Here is a 20,697-nt window from a genome sequence, read left to right as displayed (position 1 = left end):
CCCCAAGGTGGTGGAGCTCCTTTAGAAAAATTTTGGTCATGCAGAAGTAGACCTATTTGCATCTCGGGAAATGACTCAGTGTCAGTTATGGTTCTCTCTCACTCATCCAGCTCCACTAGGGCTGGATGCTATGGTACAGACATGGCCGAGACGGCGTCTGTACGCATTTCCCCCGATCGCTCTGCTCCCAGGAGTTCTGGAGAGGGTTCGCCGGGATGGGATTCTGGCCAACCAGAATATGGTTTTCAGACCTGATGTCCCTTCTAGACGGTCCCCCTATGGAGATTCCAGTCAGACAAGACCTCCTGTCACAGGCAGGAGGTACGATATTGCACCCTCACCCGGAGTTGTGGAAGCTGTGGGCATGGCCCCTGAGGGGGCTCAGCTCATAGATTCAGGTCTCTCCACTGAGGTGGTGGAGACCATTCTCAAATCCAGAGCTCCTTCCACGAGGAGATTCTATGCCATTAAGTGGAGGTCATTTTCCTCATGGTGTGAAGAACGACATTTAGACCCAGCTGTTTGTGCTTTGGGTCCTATTCTTGAGTTCTTGCAAGAACGATTCTCCACTGGATTATCCCCTTCAACTCTAAAAGTATACGTTGCAGCTATTTCTGCTTATCATTTACCCATTGATGGTACATCAGTGGGGAAGAATCCTTTGGTTACATGATTTCTCTGTGGCACATTGAGGCTGAGGCTTGCTCAGCGCACAAGAACACCGGCTTTTGGTTCTGGCCATTGTACTAGAGTGTCTGACCCTGGCTCCGTTCGAACCCTTGGAAGAGGTTCCTGAAAAGTTCCTAAGTCTGAAAACCATCTTTCTTCTGGCCATTTCGTCTCTTAAAAGAATTGGAGACTTACAGGAAAAGAGCCAGGGCCACAACTTTGTCTGCGATGGGACTTTCCTAAGAAACACCACATCTGTGATCGCTGATAAGACTGCATCAATAGATCTTACTGTGTGGGGTGAAGACGACATCACAACTGGCTGCTGGTATTTGTTCACAAATGTATAAATGCGCAAAATTCAGGGGACCACTTTTCTTTCTTCAACAAGAGATACTAAGTTCACGAAAATCATGCAGAAGTAGAATGCTGGTGATTCTAAGACAATTCCTGCAGCGAAAGAAGAGAAGCAGGGACTTTACAAATGTTTCTGTTATAGGAGCTGTCAACGTGGACAATTATTTTTATGTACTTTTAGTTTAAAAACAAAAGATCTTCAAGCAAAATGGAGTTGGGCCTAGAGTTGCGCTGAAGTTGAACACACCACTTCCCAGAACCTCACTGCTGACATTATTGGTGCAAAATTTAATGTGCTGCATATTTGTTCACTCAAACAACATTCCAGACATGCCACTATCCATGTCCAAAGTACACTGAGAAAAATGCAACACATTTTACAAATCATCGTGTATAAAGTACACACACGGCACATTAACAATCCAAACACCAACAAAGATCATAAATGTCCATAATTAATGTTCCCGACACTGCAAACACTCACACAATAATGAGTTCAATGCTTGAGTTATCACCTGTAAGCATGACATTATCAGAACAATATAACACACATCAAAACAATCAAACCTCACACCAAGCAATTTGACATATCAAATATCCTAATCACACCATCACCTACAGACTCCTCCACCACACTCTTTACATCCCATGAAGATCTAGAGCAATTTATGCTGGACTTCCTAGAAAGCACATCTTCTCCTTCAACATCCACCTCTGCAACAACTCCAACAACATCTACTGCACCATCTTCAGTCATACAATCCACAAAAGGTTAACTTTTTTTTAACTTTGCAACTACATGTCAACTAACTCTCATTGGAGTATTAGTAGAATGTCTGCTTAATATCTGCTGACTCTTTATTGTGATGGACCCAACAGACATTCTACTGACTATAGTACATAACTTAAAGGGATAGTTCACCCCAAAATGTCTTTAATCACTTTGTAAAGATCCATTTTGAGGGTTATATTAACTGTGTGAACTTTGTTTATTCAATGTATTATAGAGTCGCGAGCTTGGGGGCGGGGAGCGCGAGCATTTAAAGGGAAAGCACGATGAATCAGTGCATATTTAATGATGCCCTAAAATAGGCAGTTAAACTTAGCTGAAATTTCACAGACACATTCAGGGGACACCTTAGACTTATATTACATCTTGTGAAAAAGCATTCTATGGCACCTTTAAACACGGGAACAGGAACGGAACAACCAGCATAAAATAGATGAGGACAGACAAGTAAGTGCAGGAGGAGTGAGTCTTTTAAAGGGAGTGCTGATGAGGAAGTGCAGGTGCAGGGAATCCGTGATGACGAGGTGACTGGGTGCAGGTGTGGATACAGAGGGATGCTGGGAAATGGAGTCCGGGGAAGGTGAGACAGACGGTGACTGTGACAGGATTAGGACTGTTTATGATTTGGTCTTAGTGACTTAGGAGCTAGTTTTAGCGCTAAAATGCTTTGTGAAATACTCTTAGAGTAAAAATATAGGACTCCTAAAATTAGGACTGACACGCCCATTATTTTTAAGAGTTTCTCTTAAATCGGCAATTTAGGAGCTAGTTTTAGCGCTAAAATGCTTTGTGAAATACTCTTAGAGCAAAAATGTAGGACTCCTAAAATTAGGACTGACACGCCCATTACAAGAGTTTCTCTTAAATCGGCAATTTAGGAGCTACTTTTAGCCTTAAGATGTTTTCTGAATATGGCCCCAGATCTCAGGTGTTTTGTGTCAAATACCCCCACAAAACCCTCATAAACATCCATAATTCCATACTTAATTTAATTTGCACACAAAGATCATGACATGAGATGTTTGATGATGTTTGAAGAACTGGCTGATTCAGGGCTTCTTCTCATGTACTATCCCCCAAATCATCACTTTTCTGAAGTGTGGAATGTCACACTACAGAGAAAGAGACAGATGAATCAAGATCATAATAAAATGTTTGAGAATTAGTGGTGTGAACCGGAGTACTGTTGCTTGATCATGTGCCTGTCTGAAAGTGAGTGGCTTTCCTTGAGAAAGGAAGTCTGCATATTTACAGGCAAAAACACCATTGCCATTCAGCTGCTTAGGAATTGCCTAGACACAATTTTAAGCTGAGCATTTAGTCTTAAAATGACACTTAATTCAGAGAAGATCCATATAATTCATTATATGGTGTCATACATAAGTTCTCATTCGGCCAATGGTCCACCTGGAAGCCTCCAAGATGCAGCCTTTCTTGACCTCTGTGAGGTAAATTCTGTTAAAGGATCAGTTTACTTTCAAATTAAAATAACCCAAGTTTTACTCACCCTCAAGCCATCCTAGGTGTATATGACTATCTTCTTTCTGATGAACACAATCAAAGAAATATTAATGAATATCCAGACACATCTGAGCTTTATAATGGCAGAATGTGTAACCAAACGAGTATGGGCTGAAGAAAGTGTCTCCATCCACATCCATCCATCATAAACATAAAGGCCTTCTGACGCGAAGTGATGAATTTTTGTGTAAAAATGGCGATGAAACACTATAGACTGAACATGTAATACGCATGTATGACATCATCGTTTTAACAGTTTCACATTTTTGTTGTTTACACTGAGACCATATTCAAAAACTTGCACTTTGAAACCCGTTTTTAAAAGTTTGCATTTTCAGGCACCCAAACACCATTGTTCTGTAAATGAATGGCCAAAATGCATAAAAAGTTTTATGAAAAAAACATGTAGTAAGAAATACAGACAGAGGTCATAATTGAGTGTGATTGGCTCATCTTTCAGGAAGGTTCAAAGGTCATGGTATTGATCACATGGGTCTCATCTATGAAGGTGCTGCTAGATGCAGAAGAAGCTCATGAGAGTGTTTGACATCCTCTATTGAAACACATCATCATTGACTCTCTTTGCTCTGATGAAAGTGAAGTATATTAATATATTTAATTATTTGTGTTCATTACAGCACTGAGAGCAGCAGCGGGACGATCACATGACAGATATAGAAAGAAAACACTGACATTATTCACCACAACACTACATGATGAATTCAGAGCATGGTGTAAGGCTTGATTTTCCTGCTAAACGAAAACTGAGATCAAGCATCCTGCAACAAAGAAATAAAACTCGCCTAGAGAAGAAGATCAAAAGAAATAGCAAGGGACAACGCCTTGCCCTAACTCCAAAAGGACAACGCCTCCCCCACCACACACACACACACACAAACTCTCCTTCCCCCTGACTGAAAGTTATTCAACACGTTTAATGTAACTTGTGTATTTATTGTTTTTCCCTTTTTATGTTTGGTATCATTTTAAATGTCTAGGTGCGATTGGTAAAATGGTCTCAATTTCACAGCAGTCACTAGAATTATGAAGAAGATTGAAAACTAAGGAAAATTCTGTCCTCTTTTTGGGTTGTGTCTCTTCTCCTCTCCCCCAAAACAGGTGGTGTTGTAATAAACATTTACGATCCTTTTGTTCTGGTCCTGGTATAAAAGGTAAAGAGCAAAGCAGTCATGTGGGATCATCTGTAGCCCCCACAGAGATGGGTGAATGTCTGAAGACATTCACCCATCCCTGTGTATATATGCATTTCTTTGAGTAATCGATGTTATGCATTTAACATTTCTGAATTGGCTTCTAATTGTCAAATTGTAATGTAATTGGCATGATATATTTTTACTTGACAAATAAAATGTTATATTTGGTTGATTCTGTATTATTCTTAATCCATTATTTCTAGTAGATCAAAGCGAATGTATTACCTCAAATCTGTGTTCAGGATTGTTCATACGGAAGGTTTAATAGATGGAGCATAGGGCACATCAATTAAGTCCATTTCGATTTCTGACAATCACTGCCTTAAATAAGTTGCAGTTTTCATAAATATATCAAAACTATGCTTTTTGTTACGAGTAAGCAGAGCACGACCGAATTAAAGGTAGATATTTACCCTGCATCCAATGTTTAAGGTCAGAACTGACGAGTTTGTGTCCGGGAAGAGTGCTCAAGTCGGCCGAAGTAACTCTTCTAAAGCGATACCGGGACTGCAGTGAACGAAATTAATCTAAATTAATGCATAACTAATGAGTAATTTCTAATTGGAAGCACAGCCTAAGAGTAAGAATCATTTGAAATTGGAGTCAGATTAAACGAGTGAAATTAAGTCTTAATAACTTAATAACTTAATAGAGACGCTGAAAAGACATACACGCGTTAACCTTCGCCCGGGCGTGTCAGATTCTGTTTTTGGGCCAATGCGGGGTTCCTTACAAAGTGGTGACCCCGACGTGATCTCCCATATCCTGGTGGCGAGTGTCTTTTCAGTGGAAAATTGGGATTTGCAACAAGTAAGAGGCTTGATCATCTTCTCTTTCTTCAGCTGTGGTAAGTCCATTCTTATTTGCCTTTTAGAAGTGTTGAGGGAAAGATAACTGCACCCTACACATTCATAGAATGGGTCGGCATACCCATAGATTTAAGACCGGAGACCGAAATCCGGTGGGGCTGGAGAATTAGACAACCACTTTTTATCAGGAACATGATAGCGGCAGCGTAGATGAGAAATGATATCCCTTGCTTGAACTTTAAAGATCTCCTTGTTTACCCACGCAACAAGAGATTAACCTTAAATTGGAATAACATCATCCAAATTTTATTCTGGTATTCAACAGAGGACTGTAAATTGAACCTATAATTTTGAGGTAAAGAATGGCCAGCTACATGTTTATTTGCCTTGCTGCAACGACGTTGCAACACTGAAAATAAGCAAATGGTCACGTTGTGAAAAAATCTTGTGATTGGATAAGCCAAAAGATAACAAGGGAGAAAAATCTCTCACTGGAATCCTTTGTGTGTGAAATGTAAAGCTGGACAAAACAATGTTGTAAAACTAAAAAGTTTTCAAAAGAAAAGGTTTAGGTATAATTCTGTCTCAGTCCTGGAGAACTGCTGCCATGCAGAAGTCCTAGAGACTGCGACTGGGAAAATACACTAAATGTTAAAACTGATGTGTATAATGATAATTATGATATTACTGAGAGACTTGTAACCAAGCCTGAGGGTTTTACCCATTCAGAGGACATGCTCAACTTGTCTTTGTTTCATAAAAGAAATAGCCATAGAATAAGCATCACTATACTTTGATATTGTTCAAGAAGTGCTAAGAAGGTTTACCAGTGCTGTTTACATAAATGGTGTAAACAGCACTGTTAAGGCTCAGTCTTATAAAACATATCTTTTACCTTGGTCTTAGTTCAGAATTTAAAACATTACTGCACTCTTGTATGTTGTTCAGTGTCTCAAAAGAAACTGAAAAAACAAACAGACCAAAAATGAATGTTTGTGCTCTCAATCAACCCTGTGTTTGTCCAACCTTTCTTTTCATATCCAAATAGATTCTCGGGAGAATGTAATTGATAACATCTTAGTCCAAAAATAAGAAAATTGTGTCCAATTCTATATTGTAGTCACAAAAATCTTAAAATTGAGCAAATGATTTGACCCAATATTCACAGCGTCAAAGTCTATAACTGTTTCCAGTTTAGCCTGTTGCTGTGAACAATGCAATGCCATCACAGCTGTAGCTGCAGGGCCAGATGCCTTTGTAGCGTCTGGATGGATCCGTTCGTAGTCAATAAACATTGGGATTTACGGGCTCCAACCCGTCTAGGACAGAACGGACACTCTGTTATCTTTATTACCCTCCAGGTCATAAAAGGGCTCGATTCGTTAACTCTGGGGGACATCAAAGAGGGCCCCCCCATGGGGCTACGGGCCAGAGACTGACCAGATAATACTTTAATCTGATCGGTCATCAATATGCAAATTCACCTCGGATGACCAAACAAAGGGAAAACTTTCCCGCCAACTTTGCCCCTTTGTCATTGGCTATTCCACTTCAAGAAGGAGTGTCAACTTATCTGTCATAAAAGAGGAATCCCAGGGAATCCTCTGTGTGTTCTTCCCGCTTGCAAAGTTACCACCTCCCGGACGGCTCCGGCGACCACGCGCTTCCATCGTGCTCAGACAACGGGAACCGCCATTTTCTCTCAGAGAAACCAACTTCAAGTCCTCCAATTCGAAGCTCCCGCGGAACGGATGAAGTAACGAACTGCGCGCCAGCGTCATAAACTGACACGAAACCCAATGCAAGTATACTGCCGTTTCATCGATCTAGTGAAACTGTTTCCGTGCTGGTTTCTAAGGACTGTTTTGTAAGTCTTGCTGATTCTGCTTATTCTTTCCTCTCTCTCTCTCTCTCTCTCTTCCCCCTACTCACCTTTGTATATATTCTGTATATAGACTGTATCCGCTGTAGTTTGTAGTTTGTATATTAAACACACATAATTCATTTTGATTGTTCTGATTGTTCATTCAACCAAAACCCGAGTCACTTTAACGTTCGATCAATTTTACGCTTTGATGCGGTGATAGGAAGTTATCTTTTCGGCCGAAAGATAAATCCAATCACACTATAGAGTAAACTAGTTTGCAGGACAAACATAGTTCTCTAAATAATTATTAAAACAGAAACTAATCATATAACGTGATTTAGTACAATTCGTTGTGGTCAATTCACGGTATATGTTTAATTCCCCTTTGGGTCGATTTAATATTAATAATTTATCATAACTGTTATGGTTTATTATAATTCATAATTGTAACCCATAAAATTATTAATAACTGTACAATACCGCTACACAAATGTTACACCTTCTAAAAGATCAGTGAGGTGATAACAAGTCACTCTTGACAAATTACTCAGCCAAGACTCTCTTGATACCAGCAAATAAAATTATTTTTAATGTATACTGTTTTAATATAATATAATTTATATTATGATCACATCATGATATATTATATTATGATGGCCAGGGATGGCCTTTAATCTCATGATGATTCAAGCAATGGTGTGGAAGAAGAAAGGATTTTGGAGAGGAGCAGAAGGAATTAGAATGTAGTAAGATGGAACCAGAATGAAGACAGAAGTTGGGAGCACTATCGGTGCTGAGAGAATTATGAGGAATCAATGGAAGGATTCAAATTTGTAATTGTGTTAGACACATTGTTCTCACAGAACACACATTCTAGTTGTTTGTGCTACATGTGCACCTAGACTAGTTGAATTTATTCTTTAAAACACATGACTGCCTTACTGTAAGTGATGCGTTGACACACTTAGGTTTGAGGTTAGATGCTATGCATTCTAGACCATGTGTAAGTTGGACTAACTAGTGCTGAAATAGTACAACATGTGTGTCTGTGTTAAATTTGTTTGTCTCCTAAATGGAACACTCAGCTATCTTCTATATAGCTGCAGTTAAACCATGCACAGGAGCATAGAATTGCCATAAGGCTACAGTGTGCTTCACAATTGCATTAAATAAATTGTTAAGAAAAATGGAAGGAATAAATAAAATTAATGGTAAAGAATTTCTTTATCTTCTATCTGTGCAAGAATCTTTAATGAGAAAAATTACAATGGCCAGTATTTAACAACTAAAATAATTAACCCGATTGTCATATCTTGAATAGGCTAAATCCATTCAAGATCAAAACAGGAATTAAATTTGATTCTATTGATCTGGAACCCAGTGACAAGAGGAAGTATAAGTTTTGATTTTCCTTTGCAACAAACCACAGAGAAAGTGGACAAATGTTCCTCTCTGGAAGCACTAGATCATATTGGATCTGATCAGGGAAGTTATTTTACTGGACATGTAATTAAAGTTTTGTGAAATTTTAATATCAGGCAGAAACTCCAAATGGTCAAGTATTTGAAGGACACCATAAATGCCAATTGCTAAACAAACAGCACAACACCACAAAAGGTGATTTGGTGTCCTAATCACAGATCTGGTTAGTGTGAGATTTCCCCAGGAGACCTGGGTGCCATAATGAATTAGAATTAGAATTAGAATATACTTTATTGTCCCATTGCTGGGAAATTCATCTTGGACAGCCATGACAAAGCCAGTACAACATTAACACACATAAACAGTACAAACATAATAAATTGCTAAAACCACAAGCCAGATAAAACAACAACAATACCCTACCTATTCTTTCATTTAAGCAATTCCCTATTAAATAATTTGACTGCAGTTGGCACAAAAGAATTTTTGTAGCGATTTGATTTGCACTTCAAAATCCTCAATCGTCTCCCAGAGGGCAACATCTTAAAATCCTCATGTAAAATGTGAGTCTCATCAACAACAATTTTCTTAGCTTGTCTTAAAATAGATATCTCATACAGCTCTTGTAAAGATTGTTTCTCCTCACACCCGACAATTTTTTGAGCCATATGGACAAGACATACGAGTTTTGATTTTACTTGGACAGTCAGGTTTCCATACCATGCTGTTATTCCATATCTTATCAGACTTTCACAAACAGACTGATAAAACAAAAATAAAATCTTCTGATTTACCCCAAACATTTTTAACCTTCGCAAGAAATATAGCCTTTGCTGCAATCTAGAACACAGACTATTAATGTGGGAGGACCAACATAAAGAACTGTCTATATAAACACCCAAATATTTGTATGATGAAACCTGTTCAATAATATTTCCATGTATTATTACAGGGCTATGGTCCCCCACAGATCTGGGGTCGAAGATCATCTCAACAGTCTTTTTTCCATTTAAAATCAAGAAATTATCATCACACCAACCAACAAACCTCAAAACTTCATCAAAATACTGCAGAGGTGTGGTGTTCCTGTACAGTAAACTCAATATTGCAGTGTCATATGAGAATTTAATTAAAAAGTTGTTATCCTGACATGACACACACTCATTAGTATATAACGTAAACAAGATGGGTGAACTAACACAACCCTGCGGGGCCCCTATATTAGTGTTTTTGACCTCTGAGTAAGAGTTGTTTATCCTGACCTGTTGTGTACGGTTTGTTAAAAAAGAATAAAACCACTTAATACAAAAGGGGTTCACATTCAACTCTGTCAGCTTCCTAATCAATATGTTAGGTTGGAGTGTATTAAATGCAGAACTAAAATCTATAAAAAGTAAACGTGCATATGCTTGAGTATCTTCTAAGTGTCTACTCACCAAGTGAGTGATACAATTAATGGCATCCTCGGTGCCCCGTCCGGCCTTATAAGCGAACTGAAATGGATCAAGGGCTGATTTAACCTCATACTTTAAAACATTTACTACAAATTTTTCAAAACATTTCATAACGTTTGAAGTCAGAGCCACAGGTCTAAAATCGCAGTTCTCGACTGGACCATTTTTCTTGGGAACTGGCATGATTATAGATTTTTTCCACAAGGAAGGGATGCTATGCAAATCTAAAGATCTTTGAAAGATAGGATAAAATGCTGAAGTAAGTTCATAAGCACAAGTCTTTAACAAGAAGGCAGAAATTCCATCTGGACCTGTAGATTTTTTTGTATGTATACCTCTAAATAACGAACAAACTACATGTGGGGGTACCTCTAATCTCTGATCTGTATTACATATAATAGAATCCACATCAGCCATTTGCTCCAAGGGAGACTCAAACCTGAGAAAAAATTCATTCAATTCATTAGCTCTTTGCTGATCGTTACTAGTTATTAACCTTTTCCGGCTGGGTTCCATATTGGTTACTACTTTCATAGCATCCCATAATTTTCTGGAATTCCCTGAGTTAAAACTGTGTTCTATAATATCTCTGTGTCTTTTTCTTGCCTCCTTCAACAGAGAATTTAATTCCTTTTGGGACAATTTTAATTCAGTTTTATCATGATTGTTAAAAGCCAACTTCTTCCTATTTAGGCACTGCTTAACTTCCTTTGTTATATAACTTTTGTTATTAGGAAATACAGTTATAGTTTTCTTTTCAACAACTGTGTCCACACAAAAGTTAATATAGTCTGTTATTGTCTCTGTGGCATCCTCAATGTCCATTGCATGAAACAGTTCCCAGTCGGTGCAAGCAAAGCAGCCCTTTAAATTTTCAATGCTGTCTTCTGACCAAACAGATACGGTCTTTGTCTGTGGCTTTGACCTTTTTAAAAGTGTTTTATAAATAGGAATCAAATAAATAACATTGTGATCACAGTTCGACAGAGGGGTTTTGGGCTTGGCCACATATGCATCTTTCACATTCCCGTAGCATTTGTCTAAGATCTTATTGCCTCGGGTACCACATTTAATATATTGTTCATACCCCGGGAGTGTGCGGCCCAGTTCGCAGTGATTAAAATCACCAAGTATAAAAATAGGAGCTTCTGGAGTACGCTTTAGTTGATTATAAACACAATCAGTTATACAGCCAGCAGCTTTAACAGCATTCCCGCTCGGTGGAACATATGCTGCACAAATTATTATATTACCAAATTCTCGCGGAAGATAAAAGGGTCTCAATGATAAACAGAGTAATTCCACGTCTGGATTGCACAATGACTCCCTCACCGTATATTGGCTGCACCATTCATCTCTGATGTAAACACAGACGCCACCACCTCTTGTCTTCCCTGAAGTTTCATCCCTGTCTGCTCGAACCAGAGAAAACCCTTCTAGTTCAACGAGTGAGTTGGGAACGTCAGGGTGCAGCCAGGTCTCTGTAAATGCCATCAAGCAGGATTCACGATACTCGTAGCAAATCCTTGAAAGTGTACGCAGCTCTTCTATCTTATTCCTCAGAGACCGCACATTGCTTAGAATCATGGATGGAAGCGGTGGTTTGTTGCCCCGATTCCGAAGACGTAGTCAAATACCTCCTCTCTTTCCTCTTCTACGAGGTCGCACTAAATAAGCACGCTGCCTCCTGACGACCTCGGGTATATCCGTTTGTAATGTTGACTTTGCAGGCCTTAACGAAAGCAACTCCTCTCTGCTATAGTAGATCGGTAGCACGCCAACTGTGCATACAGGTGTCACTTGATTCAGAGCGGACACCTCCCTTCCAACAAGTACCAGCAACAAAAAAATATGCCAGTAGCATCTTCATTGTAGTGAAACTCAGATCAACTTGATTAACAACTTATAAAGAAAGTAAATATATAAATAGATAACAACATTAAAACAACAAACAAACTGGCCAGTGTTCATGCGTCCGAGTCGCCAGCAGAGCAGCGCCACCGGAATTGATTAGGTTTGTGGGTTAGTGTGAGATTTTCCCAGGAGACCTGGGTGCCATAATGTTCACAACACAATAGACTGTGCAAGCACAGCTGCAATAGCAACTCAAGGTGCAAGATTCTCTGACAATGCTTAAACACCAGCAGTCAGGTATGACCACTAACATTCAGTTTATCTGGCCTTTTCTTTGCAGAAACATAATCATAATAATGATCTATGTCTCTGTAAACTAAAACAAATTTTCTTCTAATGGCATACAATCTTAACAGATTAAAGCCATTTGCAACAACTGTCTGGATAAGACCATTTAAGAAAAACTAAGATGGCACCATCTATCTTAATGCAATTTGTTTAAAGGTTCAAGATCAACTGTTTTTTTCTGTATGTCTGTTTCCCTTTCAGGATTAACAGCTGCCATGTTAAGGACCAGATTCCACAAGGTTCTGGTCCCACCTGTATTGAGCCATGACATACAACTTCACACGCAGGAGATGGGGGTGTAGAAACTTCAAGAGGCCATCTCATGACACTAGTAGATACATGGCCTCCCAGTGTAAAACTGGAACTAAATTATGCAACACAAATTATGGTAGGATAGACACCACCCATCTTCTACACAAACATACAGAACACACACTACAAACTCACAACATCTCTACCTGGCATTCACATAATGCAAATCTAACATACATCATTCACCTTCATACATATAGGACAAAGGAAATTATTGTCATAATTTCTTTTCCTTTTTAACTGTGTCAATTTTGAGGTATAATGGAAACACTGTAATATGCAGGACACGTGTATGGCTTTAGTCACACATCAATTAATAGAATTTCTGATCATTCAAATTACAAATTCAAAATCTAAATGAGACCTATTCAGTAATGTAACTGGTCTCTTTCAGTCCTTGGCATTGTTGCAAACTAGGAGGGCCCCCTAGTTTCCAACATTTGACTAATGACAAATTGAACTAAACAGTTAGAACTGAAATGCAGGCATTTCTGTAAATCAGTTACTCAATTCCCAGACCTCTATTCTTGAGTGTGGCTTAGCCTGTACATCAAATGCACAGATGATGGTTGTAAAAGCTAAACAAAAGATTTTAAATCTCTGTTTCTGTAAATTCCATTCTCTAATTGACTTGATTGAAGCCTAAGTTCTGCATTAAGGATGTGCAGTTAAAACAACTATTACAGACAGTTTTATAATTGTAATTATGAAATTGTGTATTTCTATGTTTAAGTATGTGATATATTTAATTATTTATACCACTGGTAAATATACTAGTTATTTAGACTCTTTGCTACTTGCCTTTAATGCATCCAGACCAAGTCTAAATTCCACTATAGTGAAGAATCTGGTGATTAAATGAGACCTGCTCACTAAAGATAGGACTCTGAAAGGGAGACCTTCTTTACCACTCGCACTTTTGACATGTTCATCATGTGTTATTTTGTGTTATTATGTTTTTCCAACAACCCTTTTCCTCATCTTACAATAACACCAAGTTCATCAGTGTTCAAGTATTGAATGGTCACTCAGAGGTTGTTCAGGTGTCCTGCACGCAATGGAGCATCATCAGCTAAATGAATCCTTCACCCATGGAAATTTGACCTGCCCGGCAAACCAGACCTTCTACTTGAAGGTAACCGAGGATTTCTCACAGGATCAATTAAACCTGGGGCGGACACAGGTGTTTCCGCAAAGTGTAATGAGACTTTCCTGACACGTTCTGCTTATGCTGACCAACACAACAGACTTGGTACAACCAGTCATTCTACAGACAGAATACCGCCACAGCCAAGTGCAGGTGGAAGCAAACGTGACCAAGAGGATCACAGACATGTCCAGCTGCTACAGCATCCAGTCAGCACAGTACACACCTAAAGGGACTGTGTGCCACAGAGATGCATTCTGCTGTACTTTCATCTTAATGTACAACCTGCCTTAATTAGCTCTGAGATTGGAGGGGAAAGGTCTAGATTAATTGTCTTAGTGTCGATTTTTGATTGAATAGATGATTTGATTTGTAAGTAATCCAAAAAACAATTACTCCACATGCAGTTTCTGCCCTTCACCCATCTAGAGACTAATTCCTAAGGTTGGCCAGAGACTGCCATAAAAATTCCTTTGGACCTCAGCAGCAATGGGTGAAACAAAGAGGGATCACAATGATTCATCCAAATCCATTCATAACTATGTTTTCAAACCTTAAAACTGGTGTAAACTACACACATCCTTTTCATACTTATTCACAGAAATAAGTATTCTCAGTGACAGCTATTTGTAGTCAACATCTTATACAAATTCAGCTGTTAATGTACAAATTAATGAATCCATGACAGTTCATGTTTGGTCTCTATTCATTTAGAATATTGCAAAGGTATTCTGGTGGTGGTTTGGAAAGTAAGAAGTGCATTGGTAAACTTTAAGGACACTTTAAAAACTTTCAACTTTGTGCTTTATGCAAATGAGTTCCACAGGGGAAAGAAGGGTGGGCCACACTGTGTGTGTCCCCTGTGATGCCAGCAGCCAATCGCAGCACTGGAACAGAAAAGTGCCAAATTGCAATCTCCTCCTCATCAGAAAGGGATAAATGTACCCTTTCAACAGACACTCCTTTTTCTGAGTCTGTCCTGTAAGGGGATAGACATTAACATCTCTCCCATCGGGTGAGACATAACTGATACTGTATACAAGTTCTGGGTCTCAACTCTGTAAGGAGTGAGACATTAACAGATATACCAAGTTCTGAGTCTCCGCTTCATCCAGTGAGACAATAACAGATACATTCTCCAGCCTGTGAAGGTGAGACTAACAGATACACCATAATTTTCTTAGCCTCTGGTTTTTCTAGACACACAGCAATCTCACCAATCTTTCCGATAAATCAGCTGACAACTTTATATTACTTCTAAATGAATAAAAATCCCCTGTTGTGAGTATTCTCATACTGAGAAGGTAAAAGACCTTGCCTGGAGCCCTGAACTAGGAGAGGGGGGAAGTGGGGTCATCTGATGTACGCATAACCACACCTTAAGAGACGTGTGATCCAAAAATCACAATGTCAGCGGTGATGTGAGTACCAATCCCTATTGGGGAGTGGGTGCTTCTAAATTCTTATTTGTGCATCCTCGTTTCCTTTCCTCGCGTCTTAGCTCCACCCCTTCAGGATGCGAGGGAAGGAAACAAGGAAAAGATGCGAGGACGGAGGAATTGAATCAAGTGAAATGATATATCCTCGCACCCTTTAGCGTCACTTCAAAGCATCATCAGTTGCACTCGAGGGATCTACCCATATGTTGTTAAAGTTTGGTTATTTAAAAAAATATTATAAATATTAATAAAGCAAGATGCCCCGTTGAAATATGTGAGATGTAAAGTTTATTTAAACTGCATACATTAAAGCATACATTTAAATTATTGTGACAGATATGAAGGGGGAGGAGAATTTATGTGTGCGTCAGGTTTCTCGATGAGAAAGACTTCCGCAGATGATACACCTGTGTATCCTCGCTCATGACTCCTCGGGATGCTTCCTCACTCCTCGATCCTCGCCTCCTCGCAGTGCAATTAGAGAGTTGAGATGTCCTTCAAGATGGCTGAGCTCGATAGGTTTCCGGGTCATAGGATGGAGGACGGAGGAGCGAGGAAACGAGGAGGGATATTGAGAAGCACCCAGTGTCACCGTTTCTGAACTCCCTGAAATGCCTCCATTGTAGTCTTGAGTTTTTTTATGGGAACATACACATCACAATATTCCTCATTTAATTAATTCCTGCCCAAGGCATATGCAAAATAAAGGGGGCAAGTCTTGGTTGAGTCAGTCAGTAGCTTCATCATGTCCAAGAGACACTGTTTTTACCTCATTTAAACCTTAAACCTCATTTAGTGTCACTCTGTCATCAGCTATTACATTTAAAAGCACATTCAGAATGTACTGTTAAAAAGAATTCCAGTAAGATTCAGTGGTAAAATACTTTTATTAATCATTTTTTGAGATTGTTATTGAAAACTGCTGTTTGGTTAAAATCTAGTTCATGAGATAGTCAGTTAATTAGCATATTTCATAGAAGATTAAAGACAGTGACTAAAAAGAGTATTATACCGCTTCAAACGGTTATTAATGCTGAAGTAATGGAGATAAATGCTAAAAAGTTATTTTCATAGTTATGTTTGAGTTTATGCATTACCCGCTTGTATTCATTTTAAAGAAGTTTGTGATACTTCAGTGATGTTATTCAACAAACTTTTCCTTAATACTTTGTGAGAGTGAGCACCGAACACCTTCCGATCTATTTATTTACAATTTTTAAGGATTTAGAGCAGGTATTTCTTGAGAATTGAGTGTGGTATAAAGATTAATTTGTCCATTGCCATGTATCTGTGTAGACATTTGTATGATCAGACATATTATTGTTAATGATACTCTGTTAAGGTACCTGACACTAATAGAATAGAAATAGTATTCAGTACGTGATGAGTGTCGTGCACACGCAATGGAAAGTGCTCCTTGTCTTTTTCATGTTTCTAAACAGAAATAAATGTGTTGCCCCAAGAACGGACATCGCATCCTTCTTAAAAACGTAACATGTGCATGATTTATAAATCTAGGGAACAAAATAGTAAATTGCGCACACGATTTAGCCTACTATTTTAGCCTACTATGTGCGGGGCTCCGTACAGACTAATTTGTTGGTTAAAATGTACTTTTAACACTTCCTCAGCAGTATACAACATCAGTCTTTTGTTGTGTTCTAACCATTATTATAAAAACTGCTTTCTGAACCGTGAAGTTCGATGCAGGACAAATGTTATAAATTAAGTTACAAACGTAGGTTCGGGAGGAGCCTAATCATAAGCAGTAGTCATTACACTGTCCTGGCATCCCTCCACCTCCCCATCACCATTTATGGTAAAGTGCGTTACATTTCAGACACACACTCTAAGTGGTTGACCAATCACAACAGACTGGGGCCAGCTGACCAATCAGAGAAGACTGTGATATTCAGAAATTTTAAAGAAACTGAAGCTAAAACAGTGTTCAGGCAGAGGGTAAAAGCAGACGCTGCAATAATGTAAATAATAAGAAAAATATGATTTTTGAACATTAAATGATGAAAATGTAAACCTAGTAAACCTCATAAACAAATTATGAACCTGTAAGGGGCCATTCACTGCACTTCTTTTGGCGTCTTTAACTCTCTGGAGTCAGGAAACGCACTGGCGCGTTTCACAGGATTTTTTTCACATTGCAGCAAAACAGACTTAAAATACTCTGTAATTTTTTGTCATAGAGAAATCAGTAATATATCAATTGAAACTATAGAATATCTTCTTTTATTTGTGTACACTTAGAGTAAAAACAAAATGTGCGTTTTGCAAAATAAAGAAAACTAACATGATGCATGATCTCTCGTCTCCCTCTGAACGAAGTCCAATCTGATAGATCTCAGAAAAGGAACTGTAACTTAGTGAATACTAATCACAAAAAATTAGACTTATGTCTAAAGAAACGTTGAAATGTCAGGTTTTAAGTTGTGTAAGTCAAATCGAAAACAAATTCTCTGTTTATGTAATCTGTATGAAAAGAGACACGTCAGATTATCCGCTAATGTGGCCACGCCCACGGAGCAAGCGCTATTTAGATGCAATACATGTATACATCCTCTCAATCGTGTATTTATTGTCTTCAAAGTGTATTGCATAGCCATAGTTAGCGATCTCTGGAAGCCTCTGTTAGTTCCTGGATTGTCACATGGCCTGTTCTTCTTTAGGAGGCATTTGTGGACTAAAGGTGCACAGAGCGCCCTCCGGCTGCAAGTATGAATTGAAAACACAGTATCCAGTGCTCATAGTAATGACAATAAATATTGAATAAATATTACTCCTCTGTATAGAAAATTGACATAAACATATGAGAATCTATCAATATTTCTCCAACTGTGCATGGTTTTAAGCTAAAAGCCTATATGACATGCCATAGAGGTAACATAATTGTTCAGACACTTTGCATCACAGAAATACATTACATTTTAAAGTATACAATAGAATACCATTATTTTAAATTGTAATAATATTTCACAGTATTGCTGTTTTTTCTGTATGTTTGATATAAACCATGATGAGCTTGAGACATGATCACAGAGGGTTTTTTCACAGCCTACCTGACTGAAAGAGCTCATTATTATGCAAGTCATTACAGCTCATTATGTGGATCTTTTGTCTTCTCAAGTGTGAATCACAGGATTATTCATGATGATTCACGCCGCCACGCATACTGTGTTTCTTGACAAAAAGTGTCTTACAAAATTTAAATCTCTCTATTGTTTTATATGAACGAGTAGGCAGGATAATTTTTACATCATTTGAAGCAAAAACTCTAATCTACAACCTCCAATACCCAGAAGTCTTGAGAACACAGATTTAATATATTTTTTGGCCTTATCTAAGTGACTTAAGTTTTTTGTTTTTTCAATAACCAAACATAAACATTATTCCTTCAAAAATACATACATGCACATACATGTTTCTCACATATTATTGTAGCCTAGTTTGTGCTGAATACAGTGTAATGACACTTTTTCCAGTAATATGTTTATAAACAACTAAAAAAAGCACAAATGTCAAAACTTCTCCAGGGCCCCAAATCAACCTCAGACTCCAGAAGGTTAACAGTAGCACTCTTTTTTGCAGCATCTAGAGAAGAAAAAAAGCATCTCTAGACCTGCTGTTTTTTTTTTTCATTCCACTGACCTGCGTCTTGTGTTTTTAACAGCAAAAGCACATTCTGTGTGAACCTAAATGAGCATAAAGGGACCTCTTTAAGTTCATACCTGTTTCTCTGTCCTCTGTGCTGCAGCTGATACAGTGTCGTGGTTTTTATGTTCATCCATACACAGCACACATATACACTTCTGATCAGTGCGGCAGAAAACGTCAAGGAGCTTGTTGTGTTTCTGGCAGATCATCTCCTGCAGTCGTCCAGTGGCTTCAGTCAGATTGTGTCTCTTTCTTTTTAACAAACTCTCATGTTGTTCAAGGTGATTCTGACAGTAAGAGTTGAGACACTCCAGACAGGACTTGACGGCTTTGTGTTTTCTTCCAGGACAGACGTCACACTGCACATCTCCAGCTCCAGCGTAACAGTCAGCAGGAAGTTTAGTCTTCTTCAGTTTCTCCACCACTTCAGCCAGCATGGTGTTTTTAGCTAAAGCAGGTCTTGGTCTGCACTGAGGGCAGCTGTAGACTCTCTTCTCATCCTCCTGATCCCAGCAGCCTGTAATACAGCTCTTACAGTAACTGTGTCCACAGGGAATGGCCACTGGATCCTTCAGGAGATCCAGACACACTGGACACAGTAACTGATCCTGAGAAATTCTGGCTTCTGCCATTTTACTGCATGAATACAGAGACACAAACACACAACAGCTCAACTACACTTCAGTTTCTCTTACTCTGAACTGAAACTGTTTCCTGCTTCCTACTTCTGTGTGCAAACCATGTGTTTCTGTAAAACAGTGTGACGAGGCTTAAAGGTAATAATGTATTAAGGTATTTATGGAGCAAAACACCTGAGTGCCTGTGACAGTGGAATTTGTCGTTTGTAGTAGATATTATCCACACATGTATCAGATACAGTACGTGTGAAGTCACAGAAAAAACTGTTTTAAGATTTGCAAACTTTTAGATTTTTTTTTTCTCTCCCACAAACACAACAGTTAAACCTTCTCAAATTCTTCATTGCAGATGCACAAATCCTATTATATGAAAGACAAATTAAGAAACTCATACTCACATTTTTGCTAACACTGCTTCAGAGAAAATCATGGACAAATTTTGCATATTCGCAAATTAGTATGTGATTTCATCCAATGAGACTTGTAGAATATTTTCTCACAAATAAATATTTACTTGGATATTTTTCTAGCACAAACACAAGTCCATAACTACAACCATTTGAATTTGCTGCTACGAGTATCAAACGCTGGTTTTCACTTGCAAATGATAGTTTCGCCCACTCTCACTTTTGCATCACATATCTAAATGAAATGTGGAGAAAATAAACTGATAAACTGGTGCTAAATATCACTAAGAAAAATGGAAGTTACTGCAAATGGAAGCTACTTTTTATCATTTTCATATATAATAAATCACTTGCGCCAGAGCGCGCAGACTAAATGCAATAAACTCTGTCATGTTATCTATGGTGTTTGTGTTTCTCAGCCATTTCAGAATGAACAAAACAGCATTTCGGATGCTGTGCAATGAGATCTGTCCGCTGGTTGGTCCAGTTATGCCATCCCATTGCAAAGTCACATCTTTTTTGATGCACATCAAGGAATTTATTTGGTGAAAGTGTTTCCATCATAGTTTATGTGCATGTATTTATGCGCATGTCTAATTTGCATATTCATTAATCCGGGTATATTAAATGAGGCAAGGGTGTAGAGTTACATTCAAGTTATTTTAAGGCATGAAGAGAATTTCTTTTACTGGAAAAAATGTTTAAATATGTTATTTTGGTGATCAAAGATGAGTTTTAAGGGGGACTTTAAGAATTAATCACATAATAGCGTATAATAATTAA

General features: G+C 38.4%; 1 protein-coding gene across 1 annotated transcript in view; it reads right to left on the bottom strand.

Moving 5' to 3' along the window:
* The window catches only part of LOC125246308 (tripartite motif-containing protein 16-like), a 398,598-nt gene extending 378,791 nt beyond the window's left edge, over positions 1-19,807 (bottom strand). The window contains exon 1 of the mRNA XM_048157259.1: positions 18,944-19,807. Coding sequence (XP_048013216.1) covers positions 18,944-19,501 — 558 coding nt within the window. The 5' untranslated portion in view covers positions 19,502-19,807. The remainder of the gene's footprint in view (positions 1-18,943) is intronic.
* Positions 19,808-20,697: the final 890 nt, after the last annotated feature.

The sequence above is a fragment of the Megalobrama amblycephala genome, linkage group LG14, assembly GCF_018812025.1.
Source record: "Megalobrama amblycephala isolate DHTTF-2021 linkage group LG14, ASM1881202v1, whole genome shotgun sequence".
Taxonomy (NCBI): domain Eukaryota; kingdom Metazoa; phylum Chordata; class Actinopteri; order Cypriniformes; family Xenocyprididae; genus Megalobrama; species Megalobrama amblycephala.
The sequence above is the reverse complement of the archived record's forward strand: the minus strand, read 5'-3'. Positions and strand labels throughout refer to the sequence as shown.